This window comes from Corvus brachyrhynchos, unplaced genomic scaffold (genome assembly GCF_000691975.1).
Source record: "Corvus brachyrhynchos isolate BGI_N302 unplaced genomic scaffold, ASM69197v1 scaffold115, whole genome shotgun sequence".
Taxonomy (NCBI): Eukaryota; Metazoa; Chordata; class Aves; order Passeriformes; family Corvidae; genus Corvus; species Corvus brachyrhynchos.
Window position 1 is genome coordinate 12704543 of NW_008239553.1, and position 18419 is coordinate 12722961.

The following is an 18419-nucleotide window of genomic DNA, read 5'->3' on the forward strand; positions in this document are numbered from 1 at the left end:
CTGAACAAGACTGTGATTCAAATAAAGATGAGAAATGAGAGCTGTGGGGAGAAAAATACACAACTAAAAGCTCTAGTGATACTGCACCCAGACACAGCGGTAAGAGGAGATGCAGTAATGTCTGATAGCTACCATTACCATTGGAACAAAACAGAAGAGATATTAATGGGACTCCAAAAGCAACAAACCAGATGCCTCAAAGACTGTTCTGATAGTTTGCAGCAACCCCTCCCTGTTAAACATAAAATCACTTTGATTAGCAAAAATGACCTCTTTCTATCTCAGGTCTCTCTGGTAGCTAAGGTGGAATAAGTCGGTCTCAGATTAGCTCCTTGTAGATATTTTAGAGTGTGAAAGAATGCCATGATACTCACATGGACTGATTCAAGTGGGATTTCTAAATAGAGGTGCTGACCCTAGAGAGAGTTGCCTCAGATCAGTGCTGAGGTAATTTTGGGTGGGAAGGGGCTGGGCTTTTTTTTTTTTTTTTATGCCAACTTGAATTCTCTGTCTGCCTAATGTCACTCTGGAACTCTACACACTGGATGGCTCAAGAGTGCATGAATCCATGATCTTGAAAATAATTGCTATAGGCTGAAAATGTGACACTCATTTTTATTGATGCTCAACCTCAGTGCTGGTGCATTTAGAGTTTCCATTTAGAGGACTCTCATGAACAGCTCATACACAACTGCTCTATTTAAAAATGGCCACTGCAGCTGAGCAGCAAAGCCAAACATGAAGGGACAATGAACAGCACAGGAGCTGAATCTAACTACTCACAGTACCCTACAGGCAGGTGTCTCCTGCTGGAGAGCAACAGGATGGCTGCCATTTGGAAAAACAAGAGTTATAGAATTCTCTGTAACAGACTCCTGTTGTTTAACTCCAGCTGAAAAATATAGATAAAAAACTGCATTCAATCCATAAGAAAAACAAAATGTTTTTCATAGCCTATGAGCAAGATGTTAGGTGAGCTGTACTCACAAAAGAAAGGTCCCAAAGAAGCTGGAGTTTCAATGTCATTATAATAATTTAAAAATCTCAAAATAGCATTTGATTCCACAGATTCCATTTCAGAAGTCCAGAAATGTTTTTCCTCTGCTTGTTAATGCTCTCATTTTGGGAATTGCACACATCTATTTAACACAAAGAGAGTCTATACCTGTATAAAGTAAAAATCATAGCTTTGCCATAAGAAGGAAATAAAATAGATGTAGTAAAAGTGCTAGTGAATCAATAATAAACAGTAGATATGCAGAGAAACAGATGTACAGATGACATCAGTAAGAGGAATCACATGGTTCTATCAGATTTACCTGAATACAATCCCTCAATAAGTTTCAATTGCAATGATAAACCTGCCTGGATTAAACCCAGTAATTTTTCATTCCTTGCTAATGGGGCAAATGTAACTTAGAAGGAGTCTGTATGCAATCACTGGAGGTTTTATTTGTATAACTTTTCTGGAGTTTGACCATGACTATATTTGATTGCATGTGGGTGGCTGTGGGACAGGAGGACAGCTGGGTGAAAAACTATGACAAAAGGAATCTTGTCCCATTTCCTGCCTGTGCTTCATTCACTAATGAGCACTGCTCTGGGTCATTCTCAAGATTTCTTCATCTGTTGTTGTCTCGTCTGCAAAAGGGGCACCCTGGCAGTGGAGCTGTTGTCAGCTTGTCTTGAGAGTTTATTCTGCCGCCTCTCACCCTTGCAGCTGTGTGGGATTTTAAGTGCCTGGCTGTAAACAACTCCATATTTTGTGCTTCTTTTTGGATGACTTGTAGGCCAGTCTGAGGCCAGATGTGTTTGCTGGTGTAATCTGTTTCTCATTTCTTCTGATAAATGCATATCTCAACAACTAGTAATAAAGTGAAATCACGATATATCTGTTGTCTTCTTCAGTTTGATTTCTATTGGAAAGAAAATGTTAATAAAACATGGCTAAGTCCTCAGTCTCTCCTTTCGTCCTGGAGTGCTTGAAATGTTCATTGAATGTATCCCTACAAATAAACAACCAGGCTGGTGAATCTGATGCCATTAGACTCCTGCTGTAGCAACCAATATCCCTCTTGCTAGCTTGTGGAAGCAAAACCATTTTGCTTCTTTAAGAAACAGTTTTTCAGTAACACTGTGTCATCTATTCTTGTTTCTTTTGTCAGATCAGTTCACTTGATTTCATCCTGGTAACAGGTTTACTCCTTTTAACAGGATCCTTTTATAAAAGGCTTCTACTGGTGCACAGGCAGCATTCAGCCTTCTCCCGGTGCAAACTGTTATCAAGTCTAGTCCATTGGTGGGAAAACTCATTAGAGAAGGCACATAAGGACTGCACGTCTCTCCCTGTGCCCAGGGTTCAGTAAGTCTCCATGCAAGGAAAAGGAAGAAATCATACCAAATTTCATTTTATCAAAGAGTTGTCTTTTGATTTGTGCTGTAAAACGGAATTGTACTAGCTTTCCCCTTCCAAACAGATGTAAAGGTGAGGCAGTGGGAAGGGGAATGCTGCAACAGCTTAGCCTACCCTCTTCCACTAATGACCTGCAAGACGTGTACCACTGCAGTGCAACACAGAATTCTGCTGTCCATGATTCTCCTCTTCTTTCCAGTTAGATCATGGCCTTATCCACTGCCACTCCTCATATCTATTATAATGGGACCCTAACTCTTAATTAAAACCACTACTTAAGTCTGTCAAACAAACTGCTCCAACAAAAAGTAATTCCATGAGGCATGGCTTTGATAGCAGACTTCCCATCCTCTTGTAACTGCTACATGGTTTTTTACATCTTCAGCAAGTTGAAATTGTGGTAGATACATAGATAGATATGGATGGTCATAAAAACAGTTTCTATAAAGTCATAGGGTTGTCCTTTACCCAAGAAGCCTTTCAGACAAATGCTCTAGTTTCATCCCAAAGGAGATTTTGCCAAGCCCTCTAGCCCTAGGAGGGAAAGGAAACCCTTTTCCACAGTGCTAGGCAGTCCTAATTACAGATGCATCAAACCAGCACCTACTTTTATTGAAGATAATTGTTCCCTGACAGTACTCAGAAGCTCATCTATTGTCTTCAACTGCACTAATGAATGTTAGTTACTCACTCAGCCTTGCTTGTTCTGTTCAGCAAAGAGGACACCAAACCCCAAAGTAAATTCTATTTCTTCTGTGTCTCTTCAGATTTATTTTAACACCCAAATACAAAAACTCTAACTGTATACATAAGCCACCATGACTGGCATAACTGAAGACAACTGTTTAAACTGGCAAAGACACAATTTATTCTATTAAAACCACTCATGATGATACGTGAGAAGGAAAGAAGTCCTTTTAGCTTTTAAGAAACAAGTAATTTCTAGGGTTAGTAACTAGGAAAACAAAACAAACACAAAACATTTGTATTTGTAAACTGAGTGTACTTGCTGTGGCTTGACTAAAATGTGCTAAATCTAATCTTGGAATTTTTTTCTTCAAAGAACCACCACACTTCAAGATGCTAGTAATGTAAGAAAACTAAGTACAAGCAGAGTCATTCCCTCACTGGCCCATCTGGATTTTCAGCATTTTACTGAGCTTCCATATCTATTATGCGAAATAAAGACCAACCTGTTTTCAGAAGGCTACTTTGGTGGGTGGTCTGAATTAATTTTATTTCTTAATTTAATTTCCCAGGACATGCATAGTTTTCTTTCCATTTTCTGTGTTGAACTTAGTGGGTTTACAGAGCCACAGTACCAATAATGTAATATGGAGTATTCGTTTTATTTCTTCCTGTATCCAGCATGGTTTTACACACAAATTGATCATACCCAGAACCACAAGAAGCATATCTCATTTGAGCCTGGCCCTAATTCTTCTGCCTTCATTGGTATATAGGTGATGTACTATGACCCTTTAAAGAATATTTCTTACACTTGACCCTCTCTGTAGTTTCATGGGATTCTCCCCATTCTCCTTGCATTTTAACCAAACGCTTTCACTCTGACAAATCACCATGCCCTCAGATCACTTGCATTAAACAAAACAAGGCTATTTTATCTAATTAATGTTCTTGCTCTGTCTATGGTAATGTTGGTAGAACCTTCACAAAACATACTGTTGTGGGATTATGGAAATAGACTCTAACATAAATGTGTGATTTTGTACATCATGCACCATGGCAACCTGTGAATTAACAGGATATCAGTGCAGGGATGCACCTTGAATGGGAAACAAAGCTGACATGTATTTGTGGGCTGCTTTTATTTTCTGTCCAGAAATTTCAAAGTATCATATACAAGGAATGAACTCTGTATATCAGAATCAAAATATGCACTTATATTTTTCAAACATCCCAACACCACAGCATTGCCTCTAATGGGATGCAAATCTGTTTCTCCAGTGTCTCTTGGTATGTAGAAGTGGTACATGGACTAGACAAAGCTGGAGTAAGACTAACACACAGGCAAGCTAAGCAAAATTTCATAATTGCCAGGGGTATCTTTAAATTGTAACCTGAGCTTAGCTGATTGCCTGAGTCATCTGAAAATCTGAAACAATGGCTCTGAGCATGGTAAACTTTGTCACTAATCTGACAGTGTGTCATCCTCATGACTTGAAGGATGGGGAGAGGGACAGCAGGCATTCTGCCACTTCAGCAGACAACTCTATGGGTGGAGCAGGAACAGAAAAGTACAGTAAACCTGACTCAGTCTCTAGCAGATATGTTCAGCAACATGACTGAACTTTATACTCAGGACACTGGGTGCCTGTCACATTCCATAAGGAAGTGGCATCTCTTACTGCTCCTATGGTGAACAACAATGCAGAGGAGGAATCAAATGGCAGAGAAGCAGCAAAGCAGAAGAACCAGGGTTTAGAACCAGGTTTTTAAAACCTCACGTGACCTAAATAAATACTAGCACTGACATACCTGATTTGGGGCTGTCATGAAAGGGAAGCCTAGTCTTTAGATAAACAGTGTCCGCCCTTAACCTCCTGAACTATCAATTTTCCTCATCTAGTACTGCAGAAAGGTTATGTTGCAGTGCCCTGCGCTTCCTCACATTTAAAGTTAGGGTAGCCAAGGGCAACAAAGACTCCTTCCTCTCCAGCCTGATAGCAGAACTCTTCCTTCCTTTTGTTCACATGAAGAACAAACACTGAGTTGAACAATAACAGTGGATGCTTCATTATGATGCTCTCTTGGGCACCCAGCCCTGGTTAGCATTATCTTACCCCTTGGTTTTGTTTTAAAGGAAACTGTGAATGGTCTTTTCAGTTGCTGGTGTTTCAAGATCAACATTACCTCTACTTCCTCTGTTTGAAAGTTTCCTTATTTTACTAACAATATGTGGCACTATGAAAAAAAACCCCAACACCCAGCAAACAGAGAAAGCTTCCAGTCTGAGGCAAGCAGTAACAGAAGGCCAGCTAAACGAGCTTTCCCTGAACCAGTTAAGCTACTGATTCTGCGCACTATAAAAAAACCCAACAAAACACCAAACCAAAAACAAAGTAAGCCAAAACAACTTAATCCTTAGCAACTATTGAAGGAAGTGGACATGAGCAACACAGTTTAGGCCTGGAATATACTTTATTTGAAAACATCCAGGCATCTGCTCACACTTCTGAAACCTACTCAACAGCAGACCTCTCCCTGTCATATCTCCTACTTCATGAACTAAAAGACCTTTAGTTATTTAACAAAATCCATACCCTCTGATCTGTCACAGATAGATGGCAAACCTGATTTACCACAGTTACCACTTGTGCATTACTGCAGACTTTTACTCTTCCCAGAGAAGTAATTCTTTTGGACAAGTTACTAAATTATCTCTCACTTTTCACACTTCATTCACACAGGTGGACAAATTTAAGGACAATTGGGCAGTCCTCTCTGATGCAGGCATAGTCAAGCACCTACAATGAAAACAGGTGTTGGTGGACACAGTTCATGGGACCATAGAATTGTTAAGGTGGGAAAAGACCTTTAAGTCCACCAAATTCAATCACCAACATGTTCACCATTAAACCATGTCCTAAAGTATATGTTTTTTGAACACTTCCAGGGATGGTGATCCCACTACTTCCCTGGGCAGACTATTCCAATGCTTGGCAAACCTTTCCATGAAAAAAAAATTCCTAATATCTAATCTAAACCTCCCCTGTCACAACTTGAGGCCATTTCCTCTTGTCCTGTCATGCTGCCCGAGGGAAGAGACTAACACACACTTCCCTACAGCCTCCTTTCATGTAGTTTTAGAGAGTGATAAGGTCTTCCCTAAGTCTCCTTTTCTCCAGGCTAAACATACCCAGCTCCCGCAGCTGCTCCTCCCAGGATTTGTGCTCCAGATCCTTCACCAGCTCCATTGCAGTTCTCTGGACACGCTCCAGCACCTCAATGGCTTTTTTGTAGTGAGGGCCCCAAACTGGACACAGAATTTGAGGTGCGGCCTCACCAGTGCCAAGTACAGGGGGACACTCACTGCTGGTCCTGCTGGCCACACTGTTCCTGATACAGGCCAGGATGCCATTGGCCGTCTTGGCTGCCTGGGCACACGCTGGATAATATTCAGCTGTTGACCAACACTCCCAGATCCTTTCCTTCCAGGCAGCTTTTCAGCCATTTTTAAAGTGAGCAGTTGTGTATGAGCTGTTCCCCAAGCCCATAGGGTTGCATGCGTTGTTGTGATCCAAGTGCACGACCCAGAACTGTGCCTTATTAAACCTTATACAATTGGCCATGGTCCATGAATCCAGCCTGTCCAGATCACTCTGCAGAGCATTCCAGCCCTCCAGTAGATCAACACTTCCACCCAAGCTGGTGTCATCTGAGAACTTGCTGAGGGGGCACTTGATCCCCTTGTACAGGTTGTCGGCAAAGATATTAAACAGGGGAGCACCACCGGTGGCTGGTCACCTACTGGTTTTAGCACCACTCACCACCACTCTCTGGGCCCGGCCACCCACACAGTGTTCACCTAGCAACCAGTACACCCTTCTGCACCATGGGAAGCCAATTGCTCTATGAGAATGCTGTAGGAAACTGTCAAAAGCTCTACTAAAGTCTAGGTAGATGACATCCACAGACATTCCTTCATCCACTAAGCGGGTCACTTTGTCATAGAAGGAGATGAGGATGGTTAAGCAGGACCTGCTTTCATACACCTATGCTGGCTGGGCCCAATCCCCTGGTTGTCCTGTACATGTTCTATAATGGCACTCAAGATGATCTGCTTCATGACTTTTCTTGGCATCAAGGTCTGGCTGACAGCTCCCCAGATCCTCCTTCTGGTTCTTCTTATAGATGGGCATCACATTTGCCTATTTCCAGTCATCTGGGATGTGCCTATTGACCAGGACAGGTGGCAAATGATTGGAAGAGTCTCAGCGAGCTCTTCCACCAGCTCTCTCAGTATTCTTGGGCAAATCCCATCAGGCCTCATGGACTTGTGCAGGTCTAAGTTGCATAGCAGTTTGCTGACTATTCCCTCCTAGGTTATGGAGGCAAAAGTTGTTTCAGTGGTAAGTGGGAAGGGCAGCAATTCGGGCAGACAGCTTCATCCTCAGCCAAAGCTCTTTTTCCGCAAAGAAGTGGTCACAAAAAAACCCTACTCTTGAACTGAGTGTGAGGCAAGCTGGCCTAAATTAATGCCACACTGCTGGCTGCAGCCCTTGGTGGGCCAGCTCACTTACCCCTTCTGCCAGAAAAGGCCTTGAGTTTGCAAATTTAGTTTGTGTAATAAGTTTTCCTGTGCCCTTAAGTGATAGAGCAGTAAGTGGTGTCCTTCCTGAGATCAGACACAGCTGGGACCAGGACACCCTTCTCCTTTTGTGCTCAGATGTGACAGTGGAATTTAGTTCATTCTACACTAGAGTAATCAGGGCTTGCTCTGACTTTTATCCATTACTTAGGAACCTTTCCTAGGGCACGACAAGTCCTCCAAGTGAAAATCAAACTGTGACTCAGGTGGCTACCCATCCTTGCTGCTGCTGCCTTGTACTGCTAGCCAAATTGGCCCATTTGGCTATGGGTCAGTTCTGTGACCACTCATTCCCCTAATACACATTTGAGAGAAAAAGGGGGAGAAAACCTGTTTCTCAAGGAAAAGAAAGTATTCTGGATGAATAAAAGTGACCTCTGCTAAACTCTAATTAAGTCCTATCCAGTGTTACTCAGCTGGGAGGACTGCCGTGATGAAACAAGGCAACAAAACTGTAGAAGAAGGAAGGCTGAAAAGCAGAGAAGAAACAACATACCTCTGAGCTCTCCTGTGCTCTGCGTGAGGCCCTGCCTCATGAAGGTGGCCAGGATCACATAACAGAACTATCAAAGTTATGCTTTAACCATCCTGATTTAGTGCTTTTGGCTTTTGCTAACACATTAGAAATGTGCCAACACGATGGCTTGATTTTCAAAGGTAACAAGCACCTACAGGTCCCACTGCCTTTGGTGACAGCTGCAGCTCTAAAAATCAATTTAAGATAGCTTGCATATTGAGAAGAACTGAAGGAAAATAAAAGGTCTATTGTGTAGATATGAAGAGCTTAAACACTGCTGATTGGTGGTCTATGAGTCCCTTCCCTTTTCAAATGAATTTCACTTCATGTTTTGTTTGGTTTTCCTGTTGATGCATCCTGTACCCTCCGGTGCTAAGCTGGTGGGATCCCACATACTTTTCCTGGCATGTGGTGTTTAAAATAAGAGACCTCAGCAATCGGATATCCTCAGCATTTCCAGCTATTGAACACAATCATGAGTGCTGTGATCCAATTTCAGAGCAGAAGAGGAAAGATATAGAGTAATATTCTCCCTGGGCTGGTATGGGGCAGACAAAAGAAAACTAAGCAAACAGGATGTTCTGCTCCTCTGTGGACTTCAGCAAATGCCACAGCAGACAGGATATGGTCTAGCTCACAGCTGCAATGTATGTGCCTGGCTGCCCAATACCTTGTTTTGGTAATTCACTCACAGCACATATATAGCATGAGGAAAAGTAAAAGACATGGTGTGCAGTTCCCACCTGTCATGTCTCAGGACTGAAGTCCTTCATCAAGCATATGCAGCCTGAAGGAGGAATGTGATATTTATACATGCTACTAAGAAAGAATCTCATCCCTAAATCCACTCAGAACATTACCAATGCAACACTTGGCGTTCACAACTTTGAATATCAGCCTGCTTGTTCTCAGCCTGTTCACTGAGTAGTAAGGCATATCTCAGCTGAGGTCTCCACAATAGCACACAGCACTCAGTTCAGACTACTCAGACTAATATTCCCCAACATTTTCTAGAAATGTCACTCCTCACATCTCTGCTGCAGCTTCTGGAAAGTGCACCTTCACAGAGCATTGGACTATATTGGAGATTGCTTCTGCAGTTGAAAAACCAGGAAGTTTAAATGAAAAAGAGATTCAGTGGACAATAAAGTAAAATCTTTTCAACAACAAGATTTCTTGTTGAACTGGTAACTATAGCATCATTTTCATTTGCTTTCGCTTCAGCCCTGCAGGCATACATGCGCTGCCTTGCCAGTGTGCTGAGCCCTAAGGCAGACCCTCCAGGGTTATTCAGGTGGCAAACCAAGGAACAGCCTGGGCTGATACATCACACCCTAGCAAACTGCTGACTAACCTTGTTGCCTCTCTTATCTCTATAATGCTTCCTTAACTTAATCTGGCCCTGAAATTTAATCTCAAAAGTTTTTCAGGGGTCTTCACAGAACTGAATGACAAAGGATCAGATTTGGTTTCATTACAACATAAACACTGAGGATCAGTCCTAAAGTTCAAAGGAACATTGCAGAAAGTACTTTACAGTAACAGCCCAATATTATGAATTTTAGGGAATGACTGTAATGAGAAAAAGCATTTGAAGTAAACCACTGTTTGCTGAGAGGGTGCCTGTCACATGTGCCTTTTTCTAAGAAAGTACTATATATTCCTATTCCATTTTATCAAGATAGACTTAAGATCATATGAGCAGATAATTTAAATCTGTGACAGGGCAAGTCAACACATCAGATGCACGAGGTTGTTTGGGGTGTGTTAATTCTGGAAACATAGAGACAGTTTCAGAGAAAAACAGCACTGGGGTCGAAGCAGTGGAAGCCCTATTTCTAAAATGTTATCCCTGTGCTAGTAAGTCCCTCCTCAGGCAAAATTTTCTAGTTCAGACGAAGTGCTATTCAAGTGTGCTTGTCTACACAGAATTGCACTCCGGAGACTTCCAGAGTTTAGACTATAGGTAACTCTTGGATCGCCACAGCACCCTCCCTCCCCAGCAGAGGGAACAATAAAGTATCCAGCATTTCTCTTTGGAAAACAGGCTCTACACTTAAGAGATTTTACAAGATTTTAGTAATATATAAATTCCTATAGCTAAAAAGTTGCATGTGTTACCAAAGGTAAGTAATGTGGGTCATAGTCCTCTATTGCTAACTATCATTTCACAAGATCAAATAACGTCAGTGATGGCTTCACCAAACATGTTAGCGGTGAAGGCAGAACAGACACAACCTTTGAGGATAGCAAAAGAAACCTAGTTGCTCCTACATGAGAAAGAAAGAAATCACAGTGAGACTTAACTGTCTTTTACTTTCATAAGCGGCACACAAAAGCATGAGACTACTCTGGCTGAAAAACATGTTTTTGAACAGATATTTATTTGGCTTCCTACTCATAAATGTGTTCACTTAAGAACATTAAGTCCATTTTAGGTACATTTGACCTTATTTTACAAATCTGTAGCTTGAAAGATGTAACATCTACACTAAATCTGGGGAATTACTAGCAAAGTCTTAGTCTTCCATGACAATGTTCAGTTCCCAGAACAATATATTGTCACAAATCACAGATACTACCTCCAATCAATAGACAATTACACTCCTTATGTTCAAAGCCTTTTGGAAAAACCTCCATTTGCTTTAGCACTATGCTGAAAACCCAGGGGAGCAGCCCACTTTGATCAGGGATTCATTGCAGAGAGCCTGGTAAGGAGAAGATTTCTCTGAAGTGAGATAATTTTGTCCCAGGAAGCCTATGCCAGCCTTGAAAAGAGGGGAACAGACTTACACTCTTCAGCTCATTGTTTTAACAACACTGGATTAAAAGACATTAGTTTTGATTCATACTTGTGTAAATGAGAACAGATTTGGCACACAGCTTGCACTAAAGTTTTCTTTTTTATTACATTTAGCAGGACTTCAGACAAATTAAATGCTGGCACTTCAGCTGCAATCTAGTAAAGCATTTAGGGACATGTTTGGCTTTCAGTGCAAGACAGCAGTACTGTATCTTCAGTATCTTTACATGCATCTTCAGAAATAAGCAGGTAATTCAAAACATTGTGCTAAATTGGATTTACCCAGCATAACTCTCACAGAAAAAAGTATGGCCAGAAACTTTACCATCTACTGCCTATCTACTATGCCACTATGTGAAAGGTCATGTTTGCAGAGAGAGCATTTAATTTTATTGAAATGACAGTTTATTTGGTTTCTACTGGATCTAAACCCAAGATGCCTTAAGTCTTCCTTCACTATTAAACCCTTTTCCTTCCATTTCTCTTCATTAGCATTTTTAGTTGGTTTTGCATCTGTGTTCTGTTTCTCTGTCTTTTGACATTCATTTGACAGCTGTGGAGTTTGGCTACTCCAGCAAGGCTTTGCTAGTGCTGCTGCAGAGCAGTAGAGCAGGTCCCACAAACTCATCTAATGAGGACACCCTCCCCCAGGTGAACACCAGGCCAGGTTTAGTAACCCACTCCTCAAAACGCCATAAATTGCCTGAACAAAAGGACATTTTCATTGATGTCAGCTATATCTGTGTGGGTGATGTTGCTGGCATTGGGATGATGGCAGTCTTATTTTTTCTCATGCCTTACTGCCAGGATAGACTTAACCTACAAACTGATAGTGCTTCTTTGCTCTCATTATTACAAACCTGTTAGAAATAGCATGAGACTTTCAGTGTCCTGTGGGGAATACAGCAAAAATGGTTCCACCCCACAGAGATCCTAACAAAGATCAGCTCATCTTTATCCCTCCAATAGGGCTGGAAATCACCAGTGGCACTGCAAATCTTTTACCATCTCAATAGCAATGCACAACTCTATTCCCATTAATCTGTCTTCCACCCATTCACACATCAAGTACAACCCTGCTTCATTTTACAGATTATATCCATGTTGCTCCAGACAAAGGTCACTTTACAGTTACAGTTCTTCAATTGAATAAAAGCTTTTGATGCAGTAAATCATTGTATTTCACTGTTCAAACCCACACAATACAATACAAATAATGCTGCCCTTTCTTCCACAATTCCTTTTCTACCTCACTACTTGTTTCTTTACAAAATAAAATGAGGCACTTTTCACTTGCTTCAGCCACAGAAATTAGTTATAGCACTTTGGAGACAGTTTGCCATGCTGCACTACAAACCCAAATCCTATGCCATTTTGAGATCAAAATGAGCCTCTTTCTTTACTTTAGAGACAAATGAAACATAATGTACCAAGGTTTCCCTAGATTTAGCTGTTACTAGATCTTTTCCCGTACTACTGTGAAACTTAAGACACTCTCTTCCAAGAGCCACATTCTTTTGTTTCTACATATAATAAGCTACCAGCCTCAATAAGACATTACGTGCAAGGTGAGCACGTTTGTGTTCAGACAGGTTGTGTGCAGTGTAAAAGAGGGCAGGAGTAAGGGTGGATTAATCAACTAATTATCCAGTCCTGTGGCACAACCCCCAAACTATTCCCTTTAGCAATACAAGGTATTCTATTCTTTCTTTGTGTAGTGAGGGGAGCCAGTCAGCAGGAGACACAAAAGTTTTGAGGTTAAATTTATAGACAGTTATAACTTTCTTTCAAAAGGAAGAGTAAAACATAGCAAGATAAATCATAATGCCAACTACACTCATGAAAAACGGCAACCATTTAACAGCAACAGCGCTTTTTTTAGCACTGAAGGTGATGACAAGAACTAAGGCCAAAAGCTGAAGGCATACAAATTCTAATCTGAAATACACAACAAGGGTTTAGCAGAAAGGCAGCTATAACTTGAAAACACTGTCAAGGCAAACCAGGGTTTAGCAGAAAGGCAGCTATAACTTGAAAACACTGTCAAGGCAAACCAGGAACTCACATTTCTTTATGTCTGCAAATAACATTGAATACTTTTCTAGAAGACATGATTCAGTGCAACAAACTTATCAGGTACCTGAAGGAAACATATATGATACATGGCAAGTCAGTTTGGATGAACTGATAATTCTATCCATCTTTAAACCCTATGAAGCTGAAAACATATCATTACTCAAAAGCAAGTCCTAGCTCATTAATACAATTTGCCTTATGTTTTCAGTGTTTCTGAGTTTTTTCAGTGAAGAGCAACATTGATCACTTAGTTAAAGCATTCAGTCCCAATAGAGACTCTTTGGCTGGCAAACAGCCACTGTGTCCCCTGTTTCCCTTTGCAGCACCACCCTCTTGGTAACAGAAGGCATTTGCTTAAGTAAGATGGAATGAGGCTTCCACAAACAGCTGAGTTATTGGTAGCTAACAACTAGGCTTGTTGCTAGCTTGTATTTATACCCTGCTGCTTTTAAAGTAGACTTGGATGATCACCCACAGAATACAGCTTAAAATCAGTTCATTCAGCCTATCTTTTTTGCATATGTGTGCACAAAGCTTAGTAGCATCTTCTAGTTCAGCTGACCTAACCCAGTATGTGCTACATTCAACTTCAATGAAACTACAATTAGGCAAGAGCAGCTCAAAACTTCTTCTGACTGTTATACCAGAACAAAATTACCAGCTAGTAATTTCCAATCAGAACAGAAATTATATCACTGCCAATGAGAAGAATCATTCCACTTAATCAAGTAGATCTGGAGCTCTTTTAATTTTATTCTTCTTTTTAACAGTATAACTTCATTCACTTCAACTGGTATATTGAAATAGGGAAGCGACAGCAAGTTCTTAAAACAGCAAATATAAGTTGACAGTAAAACTTCTGATATTTTGCAGTGCTTAGATCCAGGTTTCTGCCTTTTTGTCTAAGATCTCTACAAAATAGAGATCTGCTGTCGGACTGGATTCTGCATTCCCAATTCAGGTTCATCAAAGAGTGACACTGTACAGCATGGTAGAACATGACATGACATTGTATTGCAACATAAAGGCAACTGAGGGTACTTTTGGGCTTGCAGTCCACTCCCTCTACAGCACAGAGCAATCTGAAACAACGAAAGTAGGAGGCTGAAGACTTTTCTTGCTAAATTTCTGACTGTCCAATCTTGCTTTTCAATCAACACATTTCATTTCTCTAGTCTGACAGTGGAAGCAAAAGAGTGAGTGCATAAATGGATTCTCTTCATCCCTGAACACTTCAAGTTTATAAAAGCAAAGAAGGTTTCTCCAAGGGACCCTTAGGCAGCCTGGACATCTCCTCTGACAATAAAAGAGAAGCAGTTCTGCCTTCACTAGGGTCTCCTCCAAAAATTTCTGTGCTTGCACTGAGGCCATGAGATGCAAAGATACCAGGGAAACAGAGCAGCGATTTACATTGACAAAGAGGATTTTGATACACTCCTCCAAATGGGGCAGCATTACCATCTTAATAGCCTTTTGCTCTCAGCCCTCTTCCTGAGGACGCTGGAGATTTTTGCAAATGGAGAACAGTTCCGCTTCCCATTTTAACTGCAACAATAGCAGAAGGGCTCCTTAAACTGCATCAAATAGCAGTCTGTGAAATCCCTAACTAGTCGCACTGCCTCTCCTGCCGTTTTATTATCCTCCAGCCCACAGAACAAAGCGGGGGGAGCCCCTCCTCTTTTTTTTTTTAGCCTATTCCACACATCCTAATCCCTCAGAGGTGGCAATGGAAATTGCTTGTGGAACTGTTAAATCACACTTTCACTTTGTCTTTCATTCCCCATTCACCCTCGCTAATCAGGGAGCTTCCAGCCACATTTTCCGATATCAATTTGTTTATGGCCTATTGGTTAATGGTCCTGGGATAGGACCCCCTGAGTAAAAAGAAAGAATCTTGGGCACTTCAGCCAGCTGCTGCTTCTCACCAGTTCCCACATCCATCCACTTGTTCCCATCAGCCACCCTGAATGTGCTCACCTCCTGACACCAAGGGAATTAAACAACAAAGCCTGAATGGGAGAGTTGCCTTTGCAATCAGGCTGTGGGACAGATTCCACTTGTTAGTGCTATGTGATGTCCCTCAAGCAGTCACCGGCTAGCCTGTGGCTGGTTGCCTTACTGTCACCTTACCTTGCACCCAGCTTCCCTTTGGAAAGAAGCATCAGGTACAACTCTCAGAAAAACTCTAGCCTCTCTTGAACAAGGCAGCCTGGTGCCACTTTCTGCATCTTATCCAAACCAGACATTTCCTGGTGATTTGCTCACTTCCTCTTTCCACAGAAATAATGATCACTGAAATATGGGATGAGACCATGCAATATTTACTTTTAAAAATCAGTGAGATGGCTCATATGTAAGTGCTTACAAGTCTCTGTAAAAGAGTCTGGGGCACATTATCATGCCCTTCCTTGCTACCTATCTTGGAGAAAAATATCTAAAATAGAAACACAATGATGTAGTCAAAAAATAATAAAAGGTTGACAAAAAGAAGACATTCTAGTTGCCTTTCAAAATGCACAAAGAATGCCTGATATCAAGACATCTATTACTTAAAGAAATCCGTGCTGATATCTTATTTGTTTGTAGAAAAATGGTGAATGGTGTTTTAAATGTACACCCCAGAAACATATGGGTATAGGGAAAAGAGCAATTGCCACACTTCTGATACAGTGATATCCTCCTATCAGTGCTGCTCCATCGTCATTATGTGTAACCAGGCCCATTTACTCTTTAAAGGTATGGTTCAATCCTGGGAAAGTTATATTCATGGCTCACAGAAAAGAACTGAAAAAACTAAGATCGCCTCTGAACAAACGCTCCCTGTTTCTGAAATGGGAAAACTTTCTTTCCCGAAGTTTCACTACATTAGTGCCTGAGGACAGAGCAGGAAATTGTCTCCCTTTTTAAATAATGACCAGAAACATCTATGTAACTCAAGATATCCAAGATAGAAAAGTAGCTTGTCATCTGCCCTATAGCGAAACAAAACATGTCAAGACCAACTCTTGCAAGTAACCTCAGTTTAAACTAATGAAAACTGTTTCTAGTTCCTGTAGACTTTTAGAATTACTGGTACCAAATAAAGCAGATCAAGTGCCCAAAATGCTACCTAAGAATATATTGAAAATAATATCCAAAGGCTTAGGAAACACTGTGTGGACACTCCCCTCCATCATAATTATGTAGATGTATCAAACGGAAGCAAAAATACACCATAAAACATTTTCATTTCTTTTGTTTTCTGACATTTTGCATCACCTGAGACATAAGCATATTGAGTCACTAAGAAGTATAAATATGTCATTAGTCTGGTACAACCTGTTTGAATGTGAAAAATGTGCAATCAGAAGGAGGAGAACTGTTCACATCCCTTAAAATGTTCATAGTGCCTCATGGGATCAGTGATTCTCAATCAGTGGAACCTGAGAACCAGCGATATTCACTTGCATTATTGCCATGGCTGCATATCACAGTGTCTTCCCTGAACAGGAAGTGACAGGCACTGACTAGTTTTATTCAGTCCGTTAAACTGTTGCAGTGATAAGGAGCCAGGCTGCATATCAAAATACATCAACTCAACAAAACTGACCTATGAATGTTTGTCAAAAAGTAAGGATGTTTGTTAGGATAAATGGGGAAAAGAAGGGAAGAGTTGAACTTCCCTCTTTACCGTGTCTAAAAGTACATGATTTAGGACACAGCCACGAGGAATCCTAGCTCCCCATCAGCATGGTACTAATATCCAGCTTTTCAGAATACCACTTCATATCCTAGAGAATCTGAGGATATTTAAGACCACAGGGCATTAGTATTAAAAGAATCACAAAAATACAAAACAGATATTAATTTCCTGTATTTTTACTGATGTCAAGCCATTTGCTAAAGAAGAACCATTTTAGAGCAGGTTATTAATGATAGATGGGTATGTTTCTTCTGAAGAAGCCTATCCCATAGGACCCATGTTACCCAGACCATTCCGCTTTACCTTGGAGCCCTGGTTAATAATTTCAGGGCCCACTCCTAGATCCATGGCAATATGCAAGAACTAATTTAGTGTAATCCAAGAAAAACCAGTGAATTCAGCAGAATGCTGCCCTTGTCAACCATAATGTTTAAATGTGTGGGATTTTAATTCTGTATAAACAGCACCATTTTCAACAGTAGTTGTTATCTACATTCAGTCTGCTTAAAATACTAATTGAAAAGGCAAAACAACCAATGTTCTGGTCTTACCCTGAAGAACCAAGCCTGATTTCTCAATGGTGTAGAAAAAAGCAGAGAATGGAGCAACAGGGGATTTAGCAACCAGGAGCTGCAAAACAAACATATGATGTAAGTATGCATCTTTATAACATACTGATCAAAGCTCAAATCTGCAAAACAAACTCACCAGATTTAACTTACAGAAGTAGTAAAGCACACTTCAGAAATAACATGTAGTTATTGATCTAGTCTTGTCACTTCTAAGTAGTTGAGGTCTTTTCATACACATATATAGATTATGCTGCAATTTTAAAAGGATTCACAGTTCCTAAAAAACACCATTGTGGGAACCCAGAATGCAGAGAATATTTCTCTGCCTGTTTTGAAGGGTTTTACCCCCCTGGACAGTACTGGTTTTGGCCTTTGTCCATGGGAAAATTTGCCTAGCCTCTGGGAAGAATTTGAATTTACAATGGTGTGAATTAGGTCATAGAATACTATGTGAGATTATCATAGGGTGAAAAATTTAGAGTTTTTAGGTCTATTTGCATAGCAAATAGATAAAAGCAAAAAACTTCAAAATGGAGGATTGTTGTTGTTCTCCAGATCTTCTTCTTCTTCTACTAATTAGAAGAAGTAGAAGTAGTTTGGGATGAAAGTAGAAGTAGAAGTAGTTTGGGATGACCCAAATTACGCAGTTCCTGTCTACGTGATTTAGGAACTTGTTGGACATTAGTAAAAACGTGAAAATATCTTGCATTCTAAGTTTTCATTGGGTAATTTACTTTTAAAAAGGCTGTGAAAACTTGATAAGTTGTCTTCTTGCTGCACTCTCTGCTCTGTGCTATGTCTAGGCCATGCCAGTGGCTTGTACTCCTTAGATAAGAATTAATAAACACCTCTCTGGGGACTGAGAAGCATGAAGTCCCATTCGCCTCCTTTTTCCTCCTGGCAAAAATCTGAACGCCTCCCCCATCAGGGAAGACAACAATTAATAACGAGGACAGCGTTAACCATCATGAAAGCAGTAATGAAAGCAGTAAGCTTTGCTTGTCTTACTGGCATCCTGTTAAGC

General features: G+C 40.8%; 1 protein-coding gene across 4 annotated transcripts in view; it reads right to left on the reverse strand.

Annotated features, from left to right (window-relative positions):
- RAD51B (RAD51 paralog B) overlaps positions 1-18419 on the reverse strand; it is a 434917-nt gene that overhangs the window by 112585 nt on the left and 303913 nt on the right. For all 4 annotated transcript variants that reach the window (XR_001864437.1, XM_017741917.1, XM_008639532.2 and 1 more), the window contains exon 11: positions 17375-17453. Coding sequence is in view for 3 of the 4 variants with exons in the window: in XM_017741917.1 (XP_017597406.1) it covers positions 17375-17453 (79 nt within the window). In the remaining variant the exon portion in view is untranslated. The remainder of the gene's footprint in view (positions 1-17374; positions 17454-18419) is intronic.